At 42.9% G+C, this 27,382-nt stretch overlaps 2 protein-coding genes across 7 annotated transcripts in view; both read left to right on the plus strand.

Moving 5' to 3' along the window:
* The window catches only part of FSD1L (fibronectin type III and SPRY domain containing 1 like), a 34,325-nt gene extending 30,620 nt beyond the window's left edge, over positions 1-3,705 (plus strand). For all 3 annotated transcript variants that reach the window (XM_053372118.1, XM_053372119.1, XM_053372120.1), the window contains one exon: positions 44-3,705. In XM_053372118.1, coding sequence (XP_053228093.1) covers positions 44-166 — 123 coding nt within the window. In that variant the 3' untranslated portion in view covers positions 167-3,705. The remainder of the gene's footprint in view (positions 1-43) is intronic.
* The window catches only part of FKTN (fukutin), a 49,876-nt gene extending 32,230 nt beyond the window's left edge, over positions 1-17,646 (plus strand). Inside the window, exons 1-11 of one of the 4 annotated variants that reach the window (XM_053372122.1) lie at positions 5,764-5,908; positions 7,275-7,363; positions 7,607-7,810; positions 8,290-8,349; positions 9,405-9,608; positions 10,191-10,468; positions 11,528-11,660; positions 13,403-13,532; positions 13,992-14,125; positions 16,131-16,258; positions 17,038-17,646. In XM_053372122.1, the coding sequence (XP_053228097.1) occupies positions 7,706-7,810; positions 8,290-8,349; positions 9,405-9,608; positions 10,191-10,468; positions 11,528-11,660; positions 13,403-13,532; positions 13,992-14,125; positions 16,131-16,258; positions 17,038-17,251 (1,386 nt within the window). In that variant the 5' untranslated portion in view covers positions 5,764-5,908; positions 7,275-7,363; positions 7,607-7,705 and the 3' untranslated portion in view covers positions 17,252-17,646. Of the gene's footprint in view, positions 1-5,760; positions 5,909-7,274; positions 7,364-7,606; positions 7,811-8,289; positions 8,350-9,404; positions 9,609-10,190; positions 10,469-11,527; positions 11,661-13,402; positions 13,533-13,991; positions 14,126-16,130; positions 16,259-17,037 lie in introns of those variants that run through there. The other 3 variants (XM_053372121.1, XM_053372123.1, XM_053372124.1) reach the window with 3 other exon arrangements.
* Positions 17,647-27,382: the final 9,736 nt, after the last annotated feature.

Raw genomic sequence — 27,382 nt, forward strand, 5'->3', positions numbered from 1 at the left:
AGAGCACTGATGACCCCTCATCTTTTATATATCGGTTTTCTAGGTTTGGTGTGGTGGTCTCACCTTGACAACAGGACTGCAGGTGCCAAGTGCCGTGAAAACACTGCAGAAGAGCGAAAATGGATTAAGCGGTTCAGCCAGCAGCCTAACCAATGTTGCCCAATGATATTTTCACTTCATGTTAACTGCTTTTTCTTTGCAGGTGTTACTCAAAGAGCTTTTGAGCAATGCTTTAATGTGTTCCTGCTACTTCTGAGGCCTAAGCACCACTAGTGGGGCTGAACCAAAACGTTAGCAGGAGTGTACTGTGAATCTGCAGTGTAATAGGAAAATAGACTGATCTTTTTTAAAAAAGAGAATTGGGTATTTGAGGTTGTAGCTATCTACTACTGTTAGACTAAGTTTGACTACTTGTCTTACGGATTCTTGACAGATAACTTCAGTATAACACGCAACAAAGGCAAGTATGATCTTGGTCTAAAAGGCCTTCCTTGCTTTTCTTCTCTCTAGGTTTCTAACACTCACTCCTTGAACCCAGAAAAGGAGATGAGCTGGAGGGTAATACACAGAAGCTTTAAAAATGAGAGCCATCTAAAAAAGCCAGTCTAACTTTCCATAACTCAGTGTAATGAAAAGGTGGTGGTGTGTGGTACAAATACTTAGGTTTTGATCACTGTCCTTTGATTCAAGGTAGTTTTTACGCAGTTGGGCACCATGAATAACATTGCCGAGAACTACACAGTCATCTCAAGTAGTGCATTTTAAACTGGTATTTGGACAGTGTCCACTAACCATGAAAAATGCTTTGAGGAATGGAAGAGATTGTAGTATTTCTGACCAGTCAGCTTAAGGAGCTTTTTGAAGTGCTTCCATTTTCCTCTGTTAAATCACCTGAGCTCAGTAATGAGGCAGTTTAAGTCCCATTTTTTGTATTGTCAGCCAGTTTCAGTGTGTACTTCACATGATACACTTTTTTGAGGTTAAGTGTACGCTTAGAATTAAGTCATGTTTCACCAGCCATTCTTATCTGTAAGCTAATGGCTTGTTGCCACACCTTTAGTTTCTAGGATGTGCTCTGAAAACTGCTCCAGAGGCTCAAAATAATATACTGTACCTAGTCAACTGCTAGATGCATCAGACACCTTAGTTTGTAACATGGTAAGTGTCCGGAATGATGTTATCTTCAAACCTCTAAAGCACTTTTCCTGTAGATTTTGAAAGTGGATTGTACATTCCAGTTTTAAAGGCTCCATAAGTTCTGAGTTTCCTCCATGATGTCGGAAGCATATATTAAGAATGTAGATGGCATGTTCAGATTTTATGGTAACTTCCAACCTTTGAACATTTTGAGCTTGGTTCCCTATTAATTTCTCCATCATAGAACCTGGTACTAGGGTTTTGGGGTGTTGTTGTTTTTTACATTCTGTGATCTACTGTCTCACTCTTGAGAAATTTCGCAGAATAGTATGAAGCAAACTTTTTAATAAAGTGCATCTGAGCATTTTTTACTTGTGAGAAATGGATACCTGCAGTTGTCTCTGAAGTGTTAAGAATTGAGTTTGAATGTTCAACTTTCCCAACTGAACCATGTAAATTGCTTCCTCAGAATCCCTGAATGGCTACAGTAATCCAATCTGTTTACTCAATTGTCCCTCTTGCAAAAGAGTAGCAAATCACAGTAAAATGTCTCATGTTCTAAGAACTCTTAAATACGATGTTCTACCCAGTCTTACCATGTTTTCTAACAATCAAGGAACCCAGTATTTATCCCATTGTAATAATGTGTTTGTTCTGTAAGACCCTTCATGTAGTTCTGCTTCGTATACCTTTGTATTTGCAGCACTTAAGTTCACATTTTTATTCTTTGCATATTTGATTTGTGAAATAAAGATGTTTTGATAACTGGCTTGTTATGCCCAATGGAGATAACATGCCAACTACTACTAGGAAGAAAATGTGGTAAATACCTTTATGATGCTTTGACCAGTATAAATGGGCTTCTAACTAGTCAGAATCAAGCTGCTATACTCTCGGAATTACATATTTTGGAGTAAGGCCTTTGTTCTATGTACAGTTAATAGAGGCACTTAACTGTCTTAAAATGGTTGCATCTGCTAACTGTCAAGTGTGATCCAGACTCTGAATCGACTAAATACTTCACAGTTGCAAGTTCTACTGAATTATGCAGGCATCTCTGTGAATTTTCCACAACTCAGTGGATCTGCAATATTTATTCCAGATGCAGTACTAGTGTTTAGAGGTTTGACATGTATTGGGAAACATACATTTGGAGCGGTGGGTTATCCTTATCGGAGGAACATTACTGCTAGTGGAACAATCTGAGGCATAGGTGCTTCTGTTGGCTGCCCAGCTGGGTAGTTCCATATCAGTTTAAGGAATTAGAGTATGGTGACACGAGGAAATGCCTTAAGCACTTTAGATATTGTTTATGAAACTTGAACTAACAACATTGATAGGCTTGCATTCTGTGGCAAGCATGCAGAAATTGGTGCAATTGAGCAAAGCAAATTACTCAGTTCGATGGTTTTGAGCAGAACAATTATTTGATTGTGTTTACTCTTCAGGTAGATATGCTAGATTGGTTACAAGCAAGGCATAGTGTGTATATAATTTGTCTGCTTACTCATTGTAAAATTTGAAGTATTTTTGTATTTGTAGCTAATGAAGGGTGGTTTTTTTTGTATATTTACAGCAAGAAGAAAATGTGTATTGTTAATTTAGTTTACAGAAATTATGGAATTGTCTACTGTGACATAATCATGTAACACAACTTGACTCCCTTTTGTATAATAAAGTAGCAAATGTAATTCACAATTGGGTTTAAATCCAAAACTATGTGAATCTGCTTAGAGGTTTCTGAAGAGCAGCTGAAAGCCCAAGTCACAAGACCGTATTATGAATGGTATTTTAAGGGTGTAAGAATGGAAGGTTTATACAGTGACTATACAATACAGTCTTAATAATTCAGTTTAAGTTTGAGGGCTATGTAATGAACATAATACATTCTCCTTTTATTAAAGGAAGCAGAAATACACCTATAAGGCTGCCTGTTCTCTCCCTTGTCTCTTAGGACAGGATTCCTTTCTGTGACGTAGGAACAGTTTTGAGGCAATCTAATTTGGCAAATGTTGGCATTTTAATTATGCAAGTGAGAACTTGGTGTGGTATATCAACTGACTTTGTTACTATGCGGTTGGCACCCTTGGTTGACTCCATATTTTCTGGTCATTACCTTCGTCCTTGGAATTAAACTGAAGTGTTCTGGAAGCCTACTGACTTGAAAGGGAAACTTAAGCCTTGTTTTCCTCCCTTAGTACTGTACAAATGAGCGGCTTCTCTCTGCAAGTGGGCTGCTCGTTTTCACCACCGGTAAAACACTTCTGCATGTGCCTTTTCAAAATGGCTCTTATCATTACTCTCCTAGTGTAAGGTATTGAGATAAGAAAGCATATTGATATTCTGCTGTCACACTGAACTTCCAAAATGGGGAAATTGTGCACTGACCTCAGGTACCCAGTGCTTCGCTCTTCATCCTTGTCAAGTACCCTCGCACAACCACCCTACCTACCACAACACTGTACAACTGGGGTGCCTTAGAGCCCATGGAGTGTTTTAATTTGCTGTGTCTTTAAGTCAAACACATCTTGCAGGGGTTTTGTATTAATAAACTTTTGAAAACTCGTATACATCTTTTGTCGTGCTTTTTCTGAGGATAATATGCTATAGTAGCTTTCTTTGGGTATGGAAGATCTTTGCCTGAACATTGCTGTTGCCTTGGGAGGGGAGAAGCAGCAGTAACAGCTTTTCCTAAACAAACAAGTATTTTAATATATTATGTAATTATTATTTTACAACAAAATATGTTTATGTAAACTGCTTTGGGAGGTCTGCCTGAAAAACAATATAAATGCTGTAACTCGATGCTGTAACTCTTAGGTGGTTTTAGCAGATGTGTAAAGCAAACTTGGATAATAGGAAGGCTAGTAATACTTAGTTGAATTATTCCTGCACCTTTTCATTCTTTCACCAGAGAGGGCAACTGTATCTGAAAATATAGTGACACTTGATGTCTTTAATGTATGTGAGTTATTGATCTGGCGCTCAATACATAGCTGTCAATGTTTCCCTTTTTTAAAGGGAAATTCCCTTATTCCGAATAAGATTCCTCGCAAGAAAAGGGAAAAGTTGACAGCTATGGCTTAATATATATGGTGCTATTGGTAGTAACATAGGTAATAGTGAAGGGGAAACAACTGAAACATTGTTGGGCTAATAGTAATTGCCGATGAGGCTGCTGTGCTCATATTCAATATTTTCAGACATAGGGCTTAACTAGTTTAAAGATATGTATTGGGGAACCATATATTTGTATAGTGGTAGTGCTGGATCAGGCTTCCAGTAGCTCTCCGATGAGAAAAACCGATTTAGTTCCAAGCGGGTTTTTTGTTTTGTTTGTTTTTTTAAACCACTATTATGGCACAGCTTGTCAATAATTAAGGGTAGATTAGACTCTTCCATTTTTTAGCCTAGGATGAAGCTGTCCTGCTTGACCTGAGTTTAGAACAGCTGCCAGGATTGCATAGTGTTGTGGGTTTTGTTTTTGCAAACTAGCATTTCCAGTCCTTGTGCTGCAACCTCACCTGATAAATTTAAAAATTCTGCCTATTGAAATAAAGCAGGCCCCTTTGCTGTGCTCCTTTCGATGCCTGCAGAAAAAAATTGTCTGAGCCTACCTTAGAAAATTTTAAGCAATTTTAATCTGTTTTAGTATTTTATCCTTTGCATGCTTTTAAAGTAGGATTGTGGTCGGCCCCCCCCCCATGTTTTTTCATCTTTTAGTAAACCACTTTGAGGTGTGTGAGTTTTTGTTTTTAAGTCAAGCGGTATAAAAATCGTATGAAATGACAAAATAATGACTCAGAAGGTGGTGGACTCTCCTTCCTTGAAGGTTTTGGGTTTTTTTAAATCGGAGGTTGGATGGCCACGTGCCAGGGATGCTTTTTAGTCCATTCCTGCATTGAAGGGGGTTGGACTAGAACTTCTGGGATCCTCCCAACTGGACCAACTCATACCATTCTAGGGTGAATGAACTGAGGTGCAGCTGCTTCGATGTGAGGGTTTACCATTTTCAAACTGGTGCCTTCCACCGTGTTAATTACAATAAATTATTATAATTATAATTATTATGTTAGAAGAGCTGCAGGACTCCGCACAGCACGTGCAACACTAAACACATACTTCCTGAGTGCAAGATTGCAGGGTGGGTGTCCCCTCTTAACTTTGCTAATATAGTTTATTATTATTATTATTATTAATTTTATTTTTAGTGTATCCAGTTGTCAAACACCTATGAAAAGTAACCAGAAGGTCAGCCTGATGTCGGCCTCCATCTACGTTGAGAGGCAACGCAGTGCGCCTCCGGGAGTGAACTGCCCCCCCCCCCCTTATGCTCCCAGCAACCTCAGACACGTTGGGACCTGCGGCTTGTTGGGAACAGCTGGGGACGCAGCATCTCCCGCGCACGCGCACACCGGGCGTCCTCCTTCGTATACGCCAGCTTTAATTCCTCCCCCCCCCCCAGGGGGTCGGAGCCTCAAGGGAAGCCACGCAACACCTCCGGCTCCCCACCGAACAGTGCGGGGCACAACCCCACCCCCGCTTTCCGTCCCTCCCTGCAAACCGAGAGGCCCTTCAAACGGCAACCGGAAATGAGGTTTCAAGGGGAAAAGGCAACCTGCGCGCCTTCGTAAACGGACTCTTCCCTCCCTCCCGTCTTAACTCTATGTTCTCCTCGCGCCGCCCTGAGGCGGCCGGTGCCGTAAAAGGCGGGCTTCGCTTTACGGCAGAAGCCCGTCACTCGGCTCCTACCTGCCTGGCGCACCGTCAGGTAAGAGGGACGGGGGGGAAGGCAGTTCCTATGAGGCGTGTTTGCTTTTAGTGGGGCGGCTTTCTCGCTGGGCTCGCCTTAGGCTCCTCTTTTAACGCTGCCCCAGGGACAAGGTTGGCGGGGGCGGGACAAGATTAAATAATGTAGCTGCTAAATAAAGTTAAACGGGGAGCTTTCCGCCCCGCGGATAGACGTTGAGAGGCTGAGGAGGAGGAGAGAAGTTGCAAGGTTGCGAGGGGCCCGTGAGGGTCATCTAGCCCAACCCCGCCCCCCCCCAAGGCAGCGTTCGAAATTCGCCAGGTGCATTTCGCCACTTTGGAGGCGCATGCCTGCCTTGGGATCCTTGGATCTTGCTAGTTTCCACACACTAAAATCACATCCCGTTGAATTCTATCCACGATATTTTTATCTGCGCAATTGGAAACCCCCAAAAATTGTATTGGAAATATCCGGCTCCAAAATGGCAACTAGGCATTGTGTTTTGGCCACTGTAACCCTGGTTTAAGGAGCCATTTGGCTGCTTAGCTTATTATTAATAATAATAAATTATTATACCCCGCCTGTCTGACTGGGTTTCCGCCGCCACTCTAAGGCAGCTTCCCACAGAGTATTAAAAACACGATAAAACATTGAAAACTTCCCTAAACAGGGCTGCCTTCAGATATCTTCTAAAAGTTGTGCAGATGTTTATCCCCTTGCTTTTTTTTAATCTCGTATTCTTAAGTTGTGGCACCTGCAGATGAAGGGCGGTATTCAAATGTAATAAAATAAAATAATAATTTTATAATTCATACCCTGCCCATCTGGCTGGGGCTGGGTTTCCCCAGCCACTCTGGGCGCCACCGCACATATAAAAACATAGTAAAACGTCAAACATTAAAAACTTCCTGATACAAGGCTTTCCTTCAGATGTGTTCTAAAAGTTGTGTAGTTCTTTATCTCCTTGACATCTGATGGGAGGGTGTGTGTATGTGAGAAGCTGCTGGGAACTGTAGCTCTGTGAGGGGAAAGCTACAGTTCCCAGCACCTTTAAGCAACAGTTCCTAGGATCCTTTGGAGGCAGGGGGGATAGATGTGCATTGAATGTGCTTTAAGCACCGGATGTGGGAGCCCATGACAAGCTCCGAAAGAACAAACTTGGTTTACGATTGCTTTGTACCCTTGATAGTGTGTTGCAGGTAGGAATTACTCAGTGTGACCCTACCACCAGCAAAACCCCATTGATTTTTAGCAGAGACGGTAATAATTTAAAAGGGAGAGAGTGATTAAAAGTAGACATGGCACTGGGATTTGGTGGAAAGGTTTATCCCTCTCTGCTCTGCCCATCACGCTGATGAGGATGCAAATTCTCTGTCCCTGTCATCAGATTGATCACTGAATGAGTCAAGAGGGGAATATAACCCCCTGAATAGTGCAGTTTCCTGGAGGGATGCTGTCTTCAAGCACCCGAAAAAGGTTAGCTCCTCCTTTTTCAAACACTTTTGGGAGAAAGGGGGGGGGGAATCTGAGAACCTAGCTGTGTTATGCTACTAACCAACAGGGATTCACACAAGCACTTTGATGTTTCTCATCGTTAAGAGACTTAAAAGTAATTCAAACAAGCAGTAATGTGCTTTGCACAAAACAATGATTCTCGTTTATATAAAACTGTTACAAACACTTCATTGAATTCAAGTTCCCCCCTCCTCTTTTCCCCAGCTTTATTTTCCACTGGAGAGACGTTGGTAGGCTACTTGAAAAGATGAGAAGAACGAAGCTCCTGCTTTCAACTGATAGTCAAGAGAGCCCTGAAGACTAATGCAGAGAATTAACAAGAACGTGGTTTTGGGCCTTCTTACTTTGACAAGCTCAGTCTTTCTCCTGTTCCAGCTGTACTATTATAAATACTATTTATCACCAAGGGTAAGAACTCTGGCAGCTCACTTAAAAACAACACCACCACACAGCTATATTCAGCAGAACGAATCCAAGCAAGTGTTTATAGTGATTTGTTAAAATAAGATGGGAGACGCGAGATTGCGACTTGCTTGGTATTGAGTATTCTTGCTTGGTAGTAAATGCCAATGAAATCAATATAGCTTAAACATGGTTAAAGTCAGATTTCATATGTTCCAGGTTACGGTCTGGCCATTTTCTGGTCAAGTGGAGTGGAGCTTTCTAGCTCCATTGCTATCTTTATAGTTTGATTCCAGTGTAGTATGTCAGAAGGTTAGTCAACAGAGGAAGTGTGTACTCTTCGAGTTGAAAATAGATTAGTTCAAATATTTTAAAAAATGCAATTTTTTTGAAAAATATCACCAAAACTTCACTTCTCATTTGTCTTGGTGGTAGCACTAGGACTTGACTTGCAAAGCCTCTTCTCTGTTATTTGGTTTTGTTAGAATGGAGCTGTTTTCCCCAAGATTAAAGGGAACAAAGCAGGACAAGACGGTAGTCGGTGGGTAAGTACTTTTGCACTAAAAGTATTTTTATTCTTTTATTATTATTTATAGAATTTATAGACCGCCCCACACCCGGTGGTCTCAGGGCGGGTCACAAAAAAGGTCACAATATATGAAATAAAAACAATAATCCAATAACACCCCCCTAAAAGAGTCACAGTTTAAAGGGTATAGGATGTTAATTAGGTCAGCCAAAGGCCTGGTTAAAATGGAATGTTTTTGCCTGCCGCCTAAAGGTGTATAATGAAGGCACCAGGCAAACTTCCTTGGGGAGAGCATTCCACAGCCACTGCAGAGAAGGCCTGTTCTCATATTGCCACCCTCCGGGCCTCTCGAGGAGGAGGCACATGAAAGAGTTATTGCAGTCCTGAGCCGTTTAAGGCTTTATAGGTCAAAACCAGCACTTTGAATTGGGCACAGAAACTAATCGGTAGCCAGCGCAGTCAGACCAGGATTGGTGTAATATGCCCAAACCGTCTTGCTCCAGTGAGCAGCGTGGCCACTGAATTCTGCACTAGCTGAAGTTTCTGAACCGTCTTCAGAGGCAGCCCTGAGTATAAGATGTATAAGATCTCTTTTGCTGCTTTGATCAGTATGATACCCGTTATTGTTACTTTATTGACTTAAAGGTAAAGGTAAAGGTACCCCTGCCCGTAGGGGCCAGTCTTGCCAGATTCTGGGGTTGTGCGCCCATCTCACTCTATAGGCCGGGGGCCAGCGCTGTCTGGAGACACTTCCGGGTCACGTGGCCAGCGTGACATCGCCGCTCTGGCGAGCCAGAGCCGCACACGGAAACGCCGTTTACCTTCCCGCTAGTAAGCGGTCCCTATTTATCTACTTGCACCCGGGGGTGCTTTCGAACTGCTAGGTTGGCAGGCGCTGGAACCAAGCAACGGGAGCGCACCCCGCCGCGGGGATTCGAACCACCGACCTTTCGATCGGCAAGCCCTAGGCGCTGAGGCTTTTACCCACAGCGCCACCCGCCCCTTTATTGACTTAGGGGTCTTCAAAAGCTTTTTAAAGATGTTTTTCCCCTTTCCTGTCTCTTTATACAGCACGTTGTTAAGAAATTCATTAGTTTGATGTCCAGTCACAACATACCTGTGCATCTGATTGATCCATTGCTTCTGGGACTAATTGACACAGACTTGAAGCAGCTCAGGACGTCTCCTGATAGCAGCCACTCAGAATGCAGATACTTCTGTGCTCGACGGGACTTCACCACCTTTGCAGTCCTGGACAAAGCCTGGAAACTTGAGGTAAATTTGTCTCAACTTCATTTACCTATCTATGCTGAACTTTGTAACTGTTAGATTGAGTAAGCATAGAGACAAAATATCAAAACATTTATGGTGCATTTCTCAGGAATTTTGAGAAAGGGGGAGTCACAAGGTGAGTGACTTGACCACAAGGCAAATGTTGCTTAGAAGGTACCTCACAACAGCAACAGATCTCTTGGAGTGTGTCTCTCTGTGGTTCGTATTTGAAGGTTGTGTTTTTTTTTGTTATGGCTTTCATATCTTAACAGATGGTATTGTTACTCAGGAGGAAAACTGCAGAAAAGCACAAAAGAGGTTTTAATACACTCCTTACACTTAAAGAAGTGTATGAAAATAAATGCTAAGTGGTATTCAGAGAACTGTGGGAAGCCAAGTAAGTTGGTTAAGTGTATTTATTAGAACTAAAAAGGAGATTGTAAGAATAATTGCATTACCATAGAGAGGAGTTTCTGTTTCATTTTGAAACAGAAGAGCAAGTGCTTTGCAAAGCAGGACTCTGTGGGTGTGGGTGTGTATGGTGTGTGTGTGTGTTTAATGTACTGAGCCAAAATGCAATTTCAGGTGGGCCTGTTTCGAGCTGCTGAGAGAGTGGGTTTCCAGTGGCTAAAGCTTCAGAGCAAAGACCCACGTCTAGAAGGGATGGACGACCTCTCTGGGATGGAGATTCCCTTACACTACATTTTCAGACTGGCAGCACATGCCATCCATCTGGTGGTCTTTTATGAGAGGAGCGGGAACTACCTCTGGCATGGACAGCTGCGGCTGAAAAGACATATGGACCGGAAGTTTGTACCTTTTCGGAAGTTGCCATTTGGCCGCTACCCGGGAGCCTATGACAAGTAAGAAATGGCAAGGCAGTGTTTTCTGTTTCTATTTCATGCACGAGTTTTTCATGCAAAGCACACAGCTGTCCGGTTTGCCTTGTATCCTTGCTGAACGACGAATGAAATCAGATGTGCAGGATTTCTGAAGTCAATGAGATTACAGCAATGGAGAAAAGTTTTACATTCGTGATCCGACAATATTCTTCTCCCACCCTCATGCATGATACTAGAACAGGGAATCGTGCAGTGATGATGTTTGGCTATAAAATCAGCACAGGCCAAATAAATGTATCTTAAGCTTGGGAAATCCTTTACCACCAGGGTGTGGTTGCCACTGGGCTGTGAGGCTTCAAAATGGGGCCAAACAGAAGAAATAGCTGGAAAATAAACAGCTTGTTGCTCATCATGTTGCAACACATCCTTAAATGCAAGTAGCTGAGAATAAGTATGGTCCCCCAAGGGGAAAAGGCACTCAGATAAATCTTTCATTAGGCAAATAATGTACCTCTGCCCTTGTATCTGGTGGGTTGTTTCTAGTACAGCAGGCCCTCTGGATATGAACTTAATTCATTCCAGGGGGTCCTTGTGTGCCTCGAAAAGTCTGCGTCTAGTGGAACTGCTTCTGTGCACACGTGCGGCGCAATAGAGTGCTTATGCGCACGACACGCAGAGCGCTTCTGTGCTCTTCCGGGTTTGCCGTGTTCGCAACCCGAAAGTTAAGTTACCCAAAGGTAACATAACTCGAGGGTCCACTGTATGGCAGAGTCCCTGGTCCATTTGGCTAAAGGGATTCAGCTGGATGAGAGCATGGTGCTGTTTTACTTTTTCCGTTCTGCCTTCCCATCGTAGGCATTTCTTGTTGGTGCAGATAGGCTGAACAGCTTCAGAACACCTCGCTTGGTCCAAATCGAATGAGTTATTTTGGAGTAGTTGGGTGAAAATAGATAATCTGCAGCCTTTGCATATGAAGCGATTGCAGCTGCTCCTGTGTTTCGTTTCGTTTCACCTTCCAGACATGAAAGTTGCTCTTGTTTTCTGGCCAGATTAATGTAACTCTTTCCTCCTTTGTAACAGGCTAGAACTAATAAGTGTTTCCATTGATGGGTTGACAGTCCAGATTCCAAAAGAGCCATCTCAGTTCCTAGAGGAAAGGTCCCACTCCAGGTTTATTGAATGTAGGTACAGAGAAGCTCGATCTTTCTTCCAGGTTAGTGGTTATCAAGTAGCATTTCACTCAAAATGTGAAATATTTTCCAGTGTTGCTTGCCTGGTTTCCCCCACCACCCCAGGGTTAAAATGGTGGTTGTTGTCATCAGAGTTAACATGCTTAAATGGGAATGCTAGTATATCTAGATCAGGGTTTCCCAAACTTGGCTGGCTGGCTGTTTTTGGGGGGGTTTTGGGGGCTACAGTTCCAGTCATCCCTGATCATTGGGCCTGCTAGTTAGGGATGATGGGAGTTGTAGTCCAAAAACAAAAAACACAGATGGAGGACCCAAGTTTGGGAAACACTGATCTAGACTGTGTGGATGGATGCCTTTGTTCCCAGACTGTAGAACCATATGAAAATATCTTACTGCAGACTTGCACACCCTATGACCCACCAAGCCCAAATCTGCCTATGAACCACACGCAGTGGCCTACGAAATGGCTTGCCTCTGATTGTGAAAATAAGAGGGGAGAGTTGTAGTCAAGCAGACAGTGAGCTGTTTCGGTGCATGGCTGGATTGTGATTTGTGCAATCCTGATTTAACTCCTCCTGCCTTGCTGATTTATATATGCTATATGGATACTACAGAGATAAGACGTGAGTGGCACTGTGGTCTAAACCACTGAGCTTGCTGATCAGAAGGTCGGCGGTTTAAATCCCCACGACGGGGTGAGCTCCTGTTGCTCTGTCCCAGCAACCTAGCAGTTCGAAAGCATACCAGTGCAAGTAGATAAATAGGTACCCCTGTGGCGGGAAGGTAAATGGAGTTTCCATGCGCTCTGGCTTCTGTCACTGTGCTCCGCTGTGCCAGAAGCAGTTTAGCTCTGCTGGCCACATGACCCGGAAAGCTGTCTGTGGACAAACGCCGGCTCCCTCGGCCTGAAAGCGGAGATGAGCACCACAACCCCATAGTCGCCTTTGACTGGACTGAACCGTCCAGGGGTCCTTTACCTTTTTTTTTTTACCTCCAGAGATAAGCAATGGTGGTGAAGCTAGCTTCTGATCTCTTAAGTGGCTCATGTTTAAATAATTATTTACTCATATGTATTCCAAGGTCCAATGAACTACAGTTGGAAACATTGTTTGCTGTAAAGTGTGGAAGAGTGCTGTTCATGAATCACATGTCAAAGCTCCCCTTGGTACATAGAAATATCTGCATGGTTCTTTGCTTCCTGACCCCAGAGTCCTGTTTCAGATTTAAATGTTAATGGAAATAGCTTGAAACCTATGAACCCTTTTACCCATCCAGCCCACTGGTAGCTTAATATTATAGTCCCGAAGCCAGCCACAGTACAATACTGATAAATAAGATTTGCTATAATCCTTTAACACTTGGTGGCGCCAAAGAATGAAAATCCAGTGCATGGAAACAAAGGTGAATCTATTTTATATAGGAAAGCAGGAAAATAATAGTATTTTCTGTGCCACGGCAGTAGATACTGGCATAAAAAAGAACCTGTATTAAAAATGGTTATTTACCTGGGTTTGAACATATATTGAAGTTCATTAAATATTGATTTATTTATTTCATAAAATGTATATACCACTTGATTGTAAAAGACTTCAAAGCGATATACAAAAAGCTAAAACAAGGAAAATCAAGGAAAATTACAACCCTACTAAAACATAACAAAAGTTAAAATACTGAAACAGCAGAAAAAGTAGTTTGGTGGGAGCTGTAAACACTTGACTGTATGAAAATAATACAAGTCGTTTACAATTTCCTTTTTATTTTTCAGCTGTACCCTGATGATGTATCTCTGGATGCTGTTGAATTCAGAAAGAAAGCCAAGGCCTTGCTGCATCTTGCTTCTCTGACATTAAACAGTTTAGGAGTCAGATTTTGGCTGAGCAGTGGAACTTGCCTGGGTAAGGAGCTTGTGGTCACGTTTGGTCGCTAAGATTGAGAACTGAATGCATTCAATTACTCAGGGGTGTCTTAACAGGTGCTGCAAAACCCACAAACGTGCAGAGACGCATTTTCATATTCCAAAACGGAACTATGAACCAAAACAGCTTGAAACATGTATGGTTAAATGGCTTAAGCCTTAAACACCCCAGTACTTGCCGAAACTTTGGAATGTCCCTGGAAAGAAGGTCATCAGTCTTCTTTATGTAGTGATGGGAGAGAACTAGGCACTGCCACCCTTAACTTGCTCCACTCCCTAACCCCCCTTGCCACCATATCGTTACAGCCTTTGCTAACCCCTCCTCTGCAAGTCCCCAGCAAACTAGGAGAAATCTTCATAGGCTGGTAGATTTTGTGGGCTTGGGTCTGTACTGTGCCAGCTTTCTGCCATGAAACTCACAGAACTGTTGTGTTTTCAGGTTGGTACAGGCAGTGCAATATTATTCCTTACAGCAAGGATGTGGACTTGGGGATTTTCATTCAAGACTACCAGCCAGATATCATTCCAGCATTTCAGAAGGCAGGATTGCCACTAAAGCACAAGTTTGGCAAGGTTGGTGGATGACACACTTGACTTGGGCACTTTGCCCTGTTTGTAACCCCTCCTTTCCAGGGTCTGCAATGCCAGGCTCTAACAGGAAGAAAATATTGTGTGTTGGAAGAGCTACCATGGAGTAGTGGGTGCTGGACTGGGGAGATTTGGGTTCAGATCTCTTTGCAGTCATGAAGGTTGCTGAGTGACCCAGGGTCCCAGTCGCTATCACTCTTAGTCAGCCTACTTCGCAGGATTGTTGTAAGGACAAAATGGGTGGGAGGACAGAACAATGTATCAGCGTTGTTTATTTGTATGCTGCCTTTCCATGCTCAAACCGGCTTATAGGCTTATAAAGGTAATGGTAAAGGGACCCCTGACCATTAGGTCCAGTCGTGGCTGACTCTGGGGTTGCGGCGCTCGTCTCGCTTTATTGGCCGAGGGAGCCAGCATACAGCTTCCAGGTCATGTGGCCAGCATGACTAAGCCACTTCTGGCTAACCAGAGCAGCGCACGGAAGCGCCGTTTACCTTCCTGCCGGAGCGGTATCTATTTATCTACTTGCACTTCGATGTGCTTTCAAACTGCTAGGTTGGCAGGAGCAGGGACCGAGCAACGGGAGCTCACCCCGTTGCGGGGATTCGAACCACCGACCTTCTGATTGGCAAGTCCTAGGCTCTGTGGTTTAACCCACAGCACCACCCGCGTCCCTTATAGGGCTGGGCAGTTTCTGGTTTTCAACATCGTGATATATCAGCAACTAAACATTGTGATATACTGATATACCACAATGTCTGAAATAAGGATGAAGCTATGTAGAGGCATTAATAATAATAATAATAATTTATTATTTATACCCCGCCCATCTGGCTGGGCTTCCCCAGCTACTCTGGGCAGCTTCCAACAAAATATTAAAATACAGTAATCCATCAAACATTAAAAGCTTCCCTCACATTGTGATTTTTGCATAGAGCGCGCACACACACACACACATCCTGATTCATGATATATTGCTGGGTCAAAAATTATGGAACCAATATCACGATATGGACTTCAAACTGGTTTTGGGCGATATATTGATATATCACAGCTTACCACACCAAAAGATTTACTTAGTTGCAAAAGCAGTCATAAGCCATAAATGAAAACAAGCATGCAATAAAAGTAAGCTGTCGTTACATAAGACATGATAAAGTCCAGCAATAAAAATGCAAAGCGTTCATACCAGTAACAGCAGAAAATGAAGGCTCTCCGAAATTAAAACTTGACCTTAACACAAACCCCTAAATGACACGCCCCACTCCACAGAGCTCGAGGCATCCTGAGCATCAGGCCCGGCAAAAATGTATGCCACCTTGAGCTTCTTGGGGGAAAGGCTGGATATATAAATAGTCTTCTCATACAGTATACCTGATAACCATGAACAAATGTTTATTTGTATATGGATAAGGTGGTTTCAAACAGGCCATTAAATCCTGGTGTGACTAAAGAGCCAAACTGTTAGAACAGTCTTGGTTTTCTTTACAAAGCCCAGTTACAGGTTATGATTTTTTTTAAAAATGCATGCTTAAACTATCTCTTTATTTTGAAGAAGCGCCAGCTCTCAGTCTGGAGTGAGGTCCCAACTGGCCTCTTGTTTCCTGCCAAAGCATACCCTTTTCTGCTGCGACTGTTAGTTCCCCAACCCCTAGGGTGCCATATAGTGCAAGCAGTACTTGGGTAGGCAAGTCGTCTGGGAAGGTTTTTGACAGGGGACTTGGTGCAGGATCCCCAATCCAGATTGAGAGCGTGGTGCAGATTGGGTTCTCCACAGCAGATGCTGCTTTATTTTAAGCATGCTTTTGTAACAGAAAAATAAAAATAAACAAAACCCAAACATGGATAATGTACCGTGTCACTTTGCCTAAAAATCATTGCACAAAGACCTGGCATGTGTCCCTCTTGTATGTTTGCAGTGTTTGACTTTGCAGCCTCTTTTAATATTATCTGTGTCGTATAAGGTGCTTTTTTCCTGTCTACCTTGCAGGTTGAAGACAGCTTGGAGCTCTCCTTTCAAGGAGAGGATGAAGTAAAGCTCGATATATTTTTCTTCTATGAAGAGGATGACCACGTGTGGAATGGCGGAACTCAGGCCAAATCGGGCAAGAAATTCAAGTATGAGTCAGACTTGGCATCTGTGGGGGAAGGAAATAGAGCTTGACAAACTCTAGCATGAGATATTCTTAGCAATTAGTGTAGTGCAGCTTTATTCTACCACCAATATAAAAACGATAAACCATGAGGGAATTGCAGACCACTTTTTCAAACCACCAGTGGCTTTCAGACCACTTTTTGGAGAAAACTAGGTGTGGTTCTAGGGGACCTTTTCAGCATTCATCTCGATTTGTTTGCAGGGAGAATGGACATTGTTGGCTATTTAATGAGCATTTCATTCTGATTGGTTTGCAGCGAGGTTAGACAAGCGTTTCCCCACATTTTCTAGTGAGTTTTCCCATTGCAAAAATGCAGGCATTTTGGGGAAGCGGGTTTGTTGTGCAGGTCCCTCTTGGTTAACTATAATTGTTTGACCCAAATTTGCCAGTACAGTCATACGTTGGAAGTTGAACGGAATCCATTCCTGAAGTCCATTCGACTTCCAAAAGGTTCAAAAACCAAAACGCGGCTTCTGATTGGCTGCAGGAAGCAGAACTAAGCTGTTTGAAAACCAAAGTACGTCTGTATAAGTCATGCAAAGGTGTTTAGTATGTAGTTGTAGAAGCCATTTTAGCCCAAATTCTGCAATATGCAATCTGGATGCAGACACTTTTACTCAATCCCAGAATTCTTACATTATCTGTATGCAGATTATACGAAGACACACCACATTTCACTGATTGGATTACAAAGCCCCTTTCCTTCATCATTGACCTTCCTGTTCTTTTTCTGCAACACAGGTATCTGTTTCCGAAATTTACACTGTGTTGGACTGAGTTCGTAGAACTCAAGGTACGTGTGCCATGTGAAACTCTCCATTACATCGAAGCCAACTATGGTAAAGAGTGGAAGATACCCGTGAAGATGTGGGACTGGAAAAACTCTCCACCCAACGTCCAGCCCAATGGGATCTGGCCTATCAACGAATGGGAAGAAGTCATTCAACTCTACTGACCAATCTAAAGCAATGACATGTTTTTATGTTGCCCACAAGGCGTCTTTGATTGTGGAATGCTTCAGCCATTTCCAAAGGAGATGCTGTAAAAGATGTATTCACTGTTCAGTTGGTCAACGCACAAGCAAATTGATGTCCTGCTTCAGGAACTCTGAAGAACTCTTTTCTACAGCTGAGGATGGGGGGCAGGGTGGGGAATAAGCTACATAAAAGTTGTATTTAAGGAAAAAGTAATACCGGGAGGCCATTTTGAACATTTGTTGCAGCAAATGTCCCTAAGTCAAGAAAAAAGCTGCCTATTCTGCCCAAACTAAGGGTCACCAAATACAGCCCACCATTCATGTCTACACCACAGCTCGCTGAACCTCTGGGTGTTGCTCTCTGCCCAGAACTGGAAAAAACGCAGGTGAAAAAACGCAGGTGGGTGGTACCAGTTGTATGGCAAGCCATGGACTATTTAGCAGTGGCTTTTGGTGCTTAGTCGAAATGGAAGTTTTTGTGGGAATGTTCAGGGAGGCAGGAGAGGATATATTGTTTATTAATATCCTCCCTAACTTGTGCTAGCAAGTTCTGTAATTTAGCAGAGTTTTACATTCCCCTTTTAAATGCACAGCGGTTAGCTGGTTGCAAGCTTGTTTAAGCTTCTCAATATTAGATTCCTGGTAAGACCCCTTTGTATCCCTCCTAAAAGAATAGACACGACACAATCTTGTGTAATGTGTATAAAAGAAGTTTACTCACACATTCAGTTCACAGATGGATCCCTGAAGGCAGACTTCGTTACAAAGTATATACATGTGGATCTACCCCACATGGGGGGGTTAATCCCAGTGACTGCAGACTGGCAGTCACTGCAGTTCACACGGCGAAAAGAAAGATGGAAAAGAGGGAGGAGGGCTGCGTGCCTTGTGGTTTTGTTACCTGCCCAGGTAAAGTCACGCCCACCTCTAGCCACATGCAAGAGGAAGTATGTCCCAGGCCAGGAGAAAACAGGAAGTTCCAACTGGCTGGACCAAACATCCCCTTGCAAGTCCACTCTAGGAAAACAAGGAATGTTGTATTTGACTGCTATCTATGTATCACATCCCACAGATGGGTTGTTAGTTAAAGCCTGTGTTTGAATCTACAGGGTCCGGTATCACTTTAGGAGCTAATGGATGTAGGAGGAAATGATGTCACCTACTCGAATGGCCATCTGACTCAAATGGTCCCCTTTCACCTAAATTGTTCATAGCTTCCTTCCAAGCTCTCGAATCCAAGTTTTTCTTGGAGCCCCCACTCAGGACCACTTTTGAGGGAGCAGCGCTAGCGCGTGAGAGTCCTTCACAGCTTACTCATTGGCCGCTCAGAATACAGATGCTGGCCATCCTTGGTCTATTGCACATCCCAGTGTGGCTCCTTTTTACAGTTATTCCCAGTGGGATTTCACTCATGGGGAAAATAGCAACCCATACTACTTTTAATCAGGGCTTTTTTCCCACTGGAACTCTCAGGTGGGCACCATTGCCATTCTAAGAGAACGAGGTGAGTTCATTGTGAGTTTGGGCATCTATTTTTCTAGAAAAATAGCACTGCTTTTAATAGTGTATTATTGACCTTTAACCGCAGTTCAAGACTTTCCTGCCATGTCCCCATCATTAGGAGATAACGGGGGGGGGGCATTGTACAAAAAAAAATCAAAGTTAATTTGTCACATCCCTTATTATGGGCAGCAGTTCAAAAAGATCTGAAACGTGACGATCAGGACAAAGTGAAATACTGTTATCTCTGAAGGAGTTCTCATAGTATATTTTATTTGTACGTGGCTCACTGTGGCCTGAAGTCTGTTTTGCATTGTTTGGAGCTCTGTTATACAAAGCACAATAATGTAAACATTTCTATTTGTGGGCAGAAAATGTGAATTATTTTTTTTTAAACTATTGTTTATCTTGTGTAGATAAGGAAAAAGAGAGACGGTACTAATGCATGCCCCCTCACTAAAACAAATAGTATTTAAATGATCCACATACAATATTGTGTTTTAATTTATTGACGAAGTTGTTTGCTGTTTTGTACAATGTATGATGATGCTCTTCTTGTTGGTGGCTCCTGTCAAAGAAAAGTTGCTTGTTCCTTCTGTCCTATTGAAGTCAATGTGACAAGTTAGTATCAAGTAACTTCTGGGTTCGGGATGAAGGTTTTAATGTACTTGTCATGCAGAGGTATGCTTTTAACCTAGATTTCAGGATGTTACTCAGTACAAAATAATCTGAAGGAGGCTTTAAAATTAATACATACGTTCTGAACTTTTTAAATAAACTTATGAAAAGAGACTTAGGAAAATGTCACATTTATTCAGAATATGGAAGATAAGAATCTATGCCTTTGGCAAATATATTTATAATGTGCAGTTAGTGCTCAACAATGTTCTTGTTTTAAGGTTGCATTTGTCATATATACAAAAACAGCAACAACACAAGCATGATAGACAACAACATAAACTTCTATATATCCTGGTATAGCCTGTATATGTCCTCCTTATCTTCTTAATTTCTGAAAATATAATGCTAAGTAAGATCAGGCTTCCTTTATCAGCTTGCCTTTTCAGCTATTGGTGCCAATGCAGCTGCAGTGATGCGTTTCTATTTTTAAAATTTAGTGTGTTTCAAAACAAGGTATAGATTTTTGTTCCTAAGAACCAGTCAAGGCACAGTACAGAAATCTTGCTTTTCTCACCTCCGTTTGATTGTCAGGTAAAATGAGCTTAGTTAATTTACTTGGCTGAGGGTTTTTGAGCCCATTATGGAATGAATGAATTTGTAGAGTAAATCCATGTGAGGAAATTATTTCCTGGATGAACTTTAATAGTAGAAGAATTTATTATTGCTGGTCAATTTTGAATTATTAATTTAATCTAACCTTGGAAATTGCCGAATGAACTGTATTTAACTGCCTGGTTTAAATCAAGAGTCAAAAATGGATATATTTTGATGATTGAATGAGGGCTGCCTTGCTGTTAATGTAATGACTGAATTTTGATGAGTATTTGGAAGTATGGATTGAGACCCTTGAAGAGAGAGAAGGCATGCATGTGTTTCTCCGCTAATGCTAGAAGCCTCTGAGCGGAGATGGGAGAATTGGAGTGTTTGGTCTTAGAGAATGGCATTGATCCAGAATCATAGAACTGTAGAGTTGGAAGAGCCACCAAGGATCATCTTGTCCAGGGGTCACCAACCTAAGGCCCACTCTAACGCCCTAACGCCCGCTCGTGCACTGCGTTAAACCAGTGCAGCCTAGCGTGGTGACTCACTTCTGCGGTGCCGAAAATCGCAGGTATGCAGACGCCAAAAATCAAGGGTGCGCAGACGCATGGACGCATGATCCAGCCCACAGAGGGATCTCTGCAGAACCGATCCGGCCCAGGCAAGATAAACCTTGTCGACCCCTGATCTAGTCCAATCCCCTGCAATGAAGAAACATCAGCTAAAGCATCCATGGCAGATGGCCATCCAGTCTCTGCTTAAAAACCGCCAAGGAAGGAGAGTCCACAGTCTCCCAAGGGAGACCATTCCGCTCTTGAACAGCTCTTACTGTCAGAAAGTTCTGGTTTGAGCCCTACCCTCCAGAGCAGGAGAAAATAAGCTTGTTCCCTCTTTCATGTGACAGCCCTTGAGATATTTGAAGATGACTATCGTCTGCTCTCTCAATCTCCTCTTTTCCAGATTAAACATACCCAGCTGCCTTCAAGCGCTCATCGTAAAGCTTGGTTTCCAGACCCTCGATCATCTTGGTTGCCCTTCTCTGCACACATTCTGGCTTCTCAGCACCCTCCCTAAATCATGGTGCCCAGAATTGGACATGGTATTCCAGGTGTGGTCTCAGCAAGGCAGAATAGAGTGGTACTATTACTTCCCTTGATCTGGACACTGATGATCTGGACATAGAGACCTGGTGTCTTTAGCACTTGTGTTTTGACTTTGGCCTCTGTATGAATTTCAACTGTGACAGACTTCCGGGTTAGCGCCATCGGCGAATGGCGGAGTTCCTCCGATCGGGGGAACGGGCTCCGTGGAAATTGGGTCTGCCCACCGCAGCGAAGGTGGGGACCCGCTAGAAATCCCAGGCGGAGGGAGCCTGGGAACGTGGGGTTCAGCAGAGCACCAGGAGTGCCTCCCCTACTCGCGGGGAACCCCAATTTGGGGCTCCGGAGCGAAGTGCGGTGAGCAGCGCGGTGCTGCGAACTGATTGCTATTTTCACGGAGGGAAGCCGCACAGCCATCGCCGGAGAGCGCTGACTTTTTCCTGTTGACAATTGGACTCTAAACAGGTACCTGTGAGTAAAAACGGAAAATTGGATCAAGAAATACTTGAATTAGGCTCCGAAGCGGGAAGGTTCAAAACAGGAAGTCCACCTCCCGCTTTTTGTAAATAGACTGAAGCAAAAACCTTACAATCTAATAGCCTGGAAAGTTGTTTTAAAGGTTGGAATTTCCTGCATTTACAACTAATAAAACCCCCTTGGAAGCAGGTGAAGGGGGGGGGAATCTGACTGTTTAAGCCTGCAGGAGAAGGGAGTAAAGGAAAATAAGTTTCCATCGTCTCAAACCTGGGAACGGGGTGTCAGGACAGAAATTGCCGGAGACGTCCATTGATTGTACGTGGAGCATTTTGACAGATAGTTAAAAAAGAGAACCAAACTGACTTCAATGCTGCCTTCTGCATTTTAAAGAAACAAAGTATTTGAAAATTGAAAATTGAAAGTAACTTTCTTTTGTTGGACATGTTTCAAAAAGATGGATACAAATAGAAATTGTGTCCCCTAGAGGGAGCTTGTCAATTTGTTGCTGCAGTTTACTTGGAGACCTCACAGCTGCGAGATTGGGATCGTGGGACCAGCCGTTTGACCTTGAATAGAAATGTGTGGGGAGGAAGTTTTGGTGTCTGCTTTTTGCAAGACAAATGCTTTGCTGGAGCAGTTGCATGAGAAGACGGGTTTGATGAAGGAGAAGTTGGACTTGATGACTGCTGTAGCCAGTGAATATGGATTAACAGGAAACATAGAAATTATGCAGCGACCAACTCAGGAAATTGGTTCGACTGGGCAAGTGCAAGGGCAGATGAAGATGGAGGAGGCTGCGATCGCACCCCAAGCAACACAAATGGAGAGATCCGAAGCCCTGCAGGAGTATAAGCCGCTGTTTTGGAAGATTGAATTTGGAGTGGGCCTGGGAGAGCCTGGAGTTAAGGAGGCTCTTAACTTTGGGGGGACTTGGAAATATGCTGACAACTATTTTTTGGATAGTTACTTTTTGGATTACAATGATGATGGCGGGGAGTGGGACTGTGGGGAATGGGCTAGTCTGATGAAGGAAGATGGATATAACTATTGGTTGGAATCCCCCAGAGACCTACTCCTCAAGGAGAAAGGGAAGAAATTAAGAAAGAAACCAACAAAAGATAAGGAAAAGTGTAAGCATAAACAACAAGAAGAAAATCTGCAGAAGAGGCATAGAAGAGACTTAAGGGCTTCGGACATAAGATCACCAGGTTGATGGACTGGATGGAATGGACAGTAAGGACTGACATAACCCAAGACCAGGAAGAAGGGACGTTGGATAAAATTTTTTTTTAAAAAGCCTATAAAAGGAAAATTTTCTTTTTATTTTTGGAATTAGTGTAAAACTAATGAAATATTAGGGGAAATGTTGGAATGGAATTATCTGGCTTTAGTAGAAAGGATATAAGGAGTTATGCATAAATATGTTTTAAATTTTGAACATTAAGGTTTTCTTTTTATGGTAAGACAAGGTTAAATAAATCAAGGTAAATTGAATAACAGAATATGTCAAAAGATGGAAAGGATTTGTTGAGTTAACTAATAGGTTAGACTATCTAAATAAGAATTGAGAAAGACGGAAAGAATTTGCTGAAATAACGAATTAAATTAGAATACAAAAAGGGAGGTGTGAGGAAGTCAAAGAATTAAGCAAATGAAAAGATGTAATATGGGATTTGTCTTTTTTCTTTTTTTTGTTGTGATGTATTTGTTCCTTTTTTTCTTATTTTTTGTCCTTTTTCTTGTACTTTTGAAACTCTGAATAAATATCATTAAAAAGAAAAAAAGAATTTCAACTGTGACAGCAGGGACACCTTTTGAACCAAAGTAAGACACTGCAGTTTAGTTAGGTGCTGAGCTTTTTGTAAAGCTGCAGTGCTCAAGTGCAGAATGCTCAAGGACTCAGAAAAGAACATAACTTGGCCACACCCCTGCGACCCTAGTAACCTGGCTGAGAAAATGTGAGAGTACCTGTGCATATGAACTCTGTTCCATGCATGTGCCTATGACATCATCTCCGTATCTTCACTATGCAACCAGTTTTAACTACTACAGCTACTTCCCCCACGAGGCAGGCCTCAAGAAGCCTCCTTGCTTTTAAAGTCGTACCTTGGAAGTCGAACGGAATCCGTTCCGGAAGTCAGTTCGACTTCCAAAACGTTCGGAAACCAAAGCATGGCTTCCAGTTGGCTGCGGGAAGCTGCTTCAGCCAATCAGAAGCCCCGTCGGACGTTCGGCTTCCAAAAATAGTTTGCAAACCAGAACAGTCACTTCCGGGTTCAAGAACTAAGCTGTTCGAAAACCCAAGGTTTGACTATTTCAAAGTGAAGCCATTTTTTAAAATCATACCATACTGAAGTGGCGCTCGGTGTCTCCCAGACTTGAAATAATAGCCTGCCAACATGGTTTCTATTACATATTTGAAGGGCTTCTCTGTTTTGGTTGGCAGTCAAATGATGCTGACAGGTGAGGATTCACCAGTGGTATCGTGGCTCATTCCCTGGAGCCAAGCATGTTCAGCTTTGGTAGTATATTTGTGAGGATAATTCAGCAATTATGCTGAAATTCAGGGGGGATTTAAAACCAGAAAATACAGTGGTACCTCGGGTTAAGAACTTAATTTGTTCTGGAGGTCCGTTCTTAACCTGAAACTGTTCTTAACTTGAAGCACAACTTTAGCTAATGGGGCCTGCTGCTGCGCCACTGCTGCACAATTTCTGTTCTCGTCCTGAAGCAAAGTTCTTAACCTGAGGTAATATTTCTGGGTTAGCAGAGTCTGTAACCTGAAGTGTCTGTAACCCGAGGTACCACTGTACTCGAATGCAGTATTTTGGCAGCTATGCAATCTGGAACCTTAGGAATAATAAAATACTATTAATATTTATTATTTTTTATTTATACCCCGCCCATCTGGCTGGGTTTCCGCAGCCACTTTGGGCGGCTACCAACAAAAGATTAAAAATACATTAAAACATCAGTCATTTAAAACCTCCTGATACAGGACTGCCTTCAGATGTCTTCTAAATGTCAGATAGTCGTTTATTTCTTTGACATCTGATGGGAGGGCGTTCCACAGGGTGGGCGCCACTACTGAGTAACCTCACTTCTCACAGTGAGGGAACTGCCAGAAGGCCCTCGGAGCTGGACCGAGGCCATTTAGGGCTTTAAAGGTCAGCACCAACACTTTGAATTGTGCTCGGAAACGTACTGGGAGCCAATGTAGGTCTTTCAAGACTGGTGTTATATGGTCTCGGCGGCTGCTACCAGTCACCAGTCTAGTTGCCGCATTCTGGATTAGTTGTAGTTTCCGGGTCACCTTCAACTGAGGAACTGAGAAAATGATGTGAACATTGGAGGAAAAATGTAAGAGCACCTCAAAATCCGGGTAGTTTGGTGTGTGCCATTTCTTCTGTTGCGCCACACCTGTACTGGGAGAAACTAGCACGGGTAAGGGAATACGTTCTTGCATAATTTGAAAACGTTTCATTCTGAATGCTAAATATTTGAGAGCAACGCCATACAAATACGTAAAGAAACCAGATATCCTGGCTTCGGTTTACATCAGTATTCTCAGTATCTACTATAGTTGTACACATGTTTTGCTTACATCTGATATCCACAGACAAGGCTTTCTTGCTAGGAATTTCAAAATGGTGCTCGGGGGAGAGAGAAAGGTTATGCAAAACACACAGCGCACAGCAACACTTTCATTTGTCATGAGACGCCAGATGCTTTAGACAGGCTGGCTATAAATGCAAATCTGAGACCAGGATCTAAATATATGGTACTGCTGGGGTTTTCCAGTGTCCTGCTAAAAATACTTCTGCCCTCTGTAAAGACCAAGCAAATGGACTGAAAGGAGGGAGGATTCAGGAGCAGTTAATTTAGGGCATGGCTACATGTACTAATGTCACCTGTGCACCAAAATCCCTCCTCTTCTGCCCTTAGAAGTCTGTAAAAATGCTTCCCCACCCCATGTTGTGATGCCTTAAACGGCCTCTACCCAGTATACCTGAAGGAGTGTCTCCACCCCCATTTTTCAGCCTGGACACCGAGGTCCAGCGCCGAGGGCCTTCAAGTGGTTCCCTCACTGCGAGATGTGAGGTTACAGGGAACCAGGCAGAGGGCCTTCCTGGTGGTGGCACCCACCCTGTGGAACGCCCTCCTATCAGATGTCAAGGAAATAAACAACTATCTGACGTTTAGAAGACTTCTGAAGGCAGCCCTGTTTAGGGAAGTTTTTAATGACTGATGTTTTAATGTATTTTTAATCTTTTGTTGGAAGCCGCCCAGAGTGGCTGGGGAAACCCAGCCAGATGGGCAGGGTGGAAATAAATTATTATTATTATTATTATTATTTATGTCATTGCGTACATTTCTCTGCTTGCACTAACTATTGACGTAAAGCAGGAGCCCATGAATGTGGTTACGTCATCAGCTGATGCAGATGTAGACTCAATTTAATTGTGAAAGGGGTGTTCTTTTTAGAAGAGATCCATCCACAAACCAGTTTTTATTCAGTTCCTTAGAAACGGAACAGGACTAAGACTCTCTTATTGTGTGTGTTTTTAATTTTGTATTCTTATGTTGTAATATCTACAGATGAAGGGCGGTATTCAAATTTAATAAAAGAATAATTTTATAATTCATACCCCACCCATCTTGCTGGGTTCCCCCAGCCACTCTGGGCAGCACAGCACATACAAAAACATAGTAAAACATTAAAAACTTTCTGATACAGGGCTTTCCTTCAGATGTCTTCTAGAAGTTGTGTAGTTCTTTATCTCCTTGACATCTGACCGGAGGGCGTTCCACAGGGAGGGCACCACTGCTGAGACGGCCCTCTGCCTGGTTCCCTGTAACCTCACTTGTTGCAGTGAGGGAGAATTATACAGAATTTCAAAGGATTTGAGTAGCAGAAGATTTTGTGGTTCTGCTATACAGTATACAAGTTTCCCTACTTCCCAGGGACAGCCCCGAATTTACAGAAGTTGCCTGGGTTTCTGATTTGATCCTGGACTGTCCCGCTTTTCCTTTGGATGCCCCTATTTTCACCAGAGAAATGTTGGAGGGTATGGAGCAGGCAGTTCTGTCAGGTGTACTCTGCACCCTTCAATGGCACCCCAAATCCACAGCCTGAGGTGGTTGCCCTACTTCTGCTTGGAAAACCTTGCCGTTCTGTGCAAGATGTTGGCTGGAAAGCTACGGAGATGTCCTCTTCAAGTACAGTGGTACCTCGGGTTACATACGCTTCAGGTTACATACACTTCAGGTTACAGACTCTGCTAACCCAGAAATAGTACCTCAGGTTAAGAACTTTGCTTCAGGATGAGAACAGAAATCATGCTTTGGCGGTGCGGCGGCAGTGGGAGGCGCCATTAGCTAAAGTGGTGCTTCAGGTTAAGTACAGTTTCAGGTTAAGAACAGACCTCCAGAACGAATTAAGTTCTTAACCTGAGGTACCACTGTAGTGGCAATGCCTAAAGATGTCATTTTAGGAGAGGCAACCCAACATTGCCTCCACTGCCTTTCTTTTCAGTGAACCCACATAGCTGATCTCATGAACACCTTTCTATTTGGTAGTTATGAGCTATCAAAGGCAGCCAATACTTTTTGAAGGCGCTTTTAATTCCCATTACATTTTAAGAGTGGATCCCTCACCCAGAAATCTCTCTACCCTTACAACGAAACTTTGAAATGGCAGTCCTAATATAAAGCCCCTATTAACTTCTTTCCATTCCTAGGCTTGTTTCAAAATTGAATTGCCTCCCCCACCCCGCTCCCTTTCTAAATTAGCTAATCAATGCTGCTTTTG

The sequence above is a fragment of the Podarcis raffonei genome, chromosome 17, assembly GCF_027172205.1.
Source record: "Podarcis raffonei isolate rPodRaf1 chromosome 17, rPodRaf1.pri, whole genome shotgun sequence".
Lineage (NCBI taxonomy): Eukaryota > Metazoa > Chordata > Lepidosauria > Squamata > Lacertidae > Podarcis > Podarcis raffonei.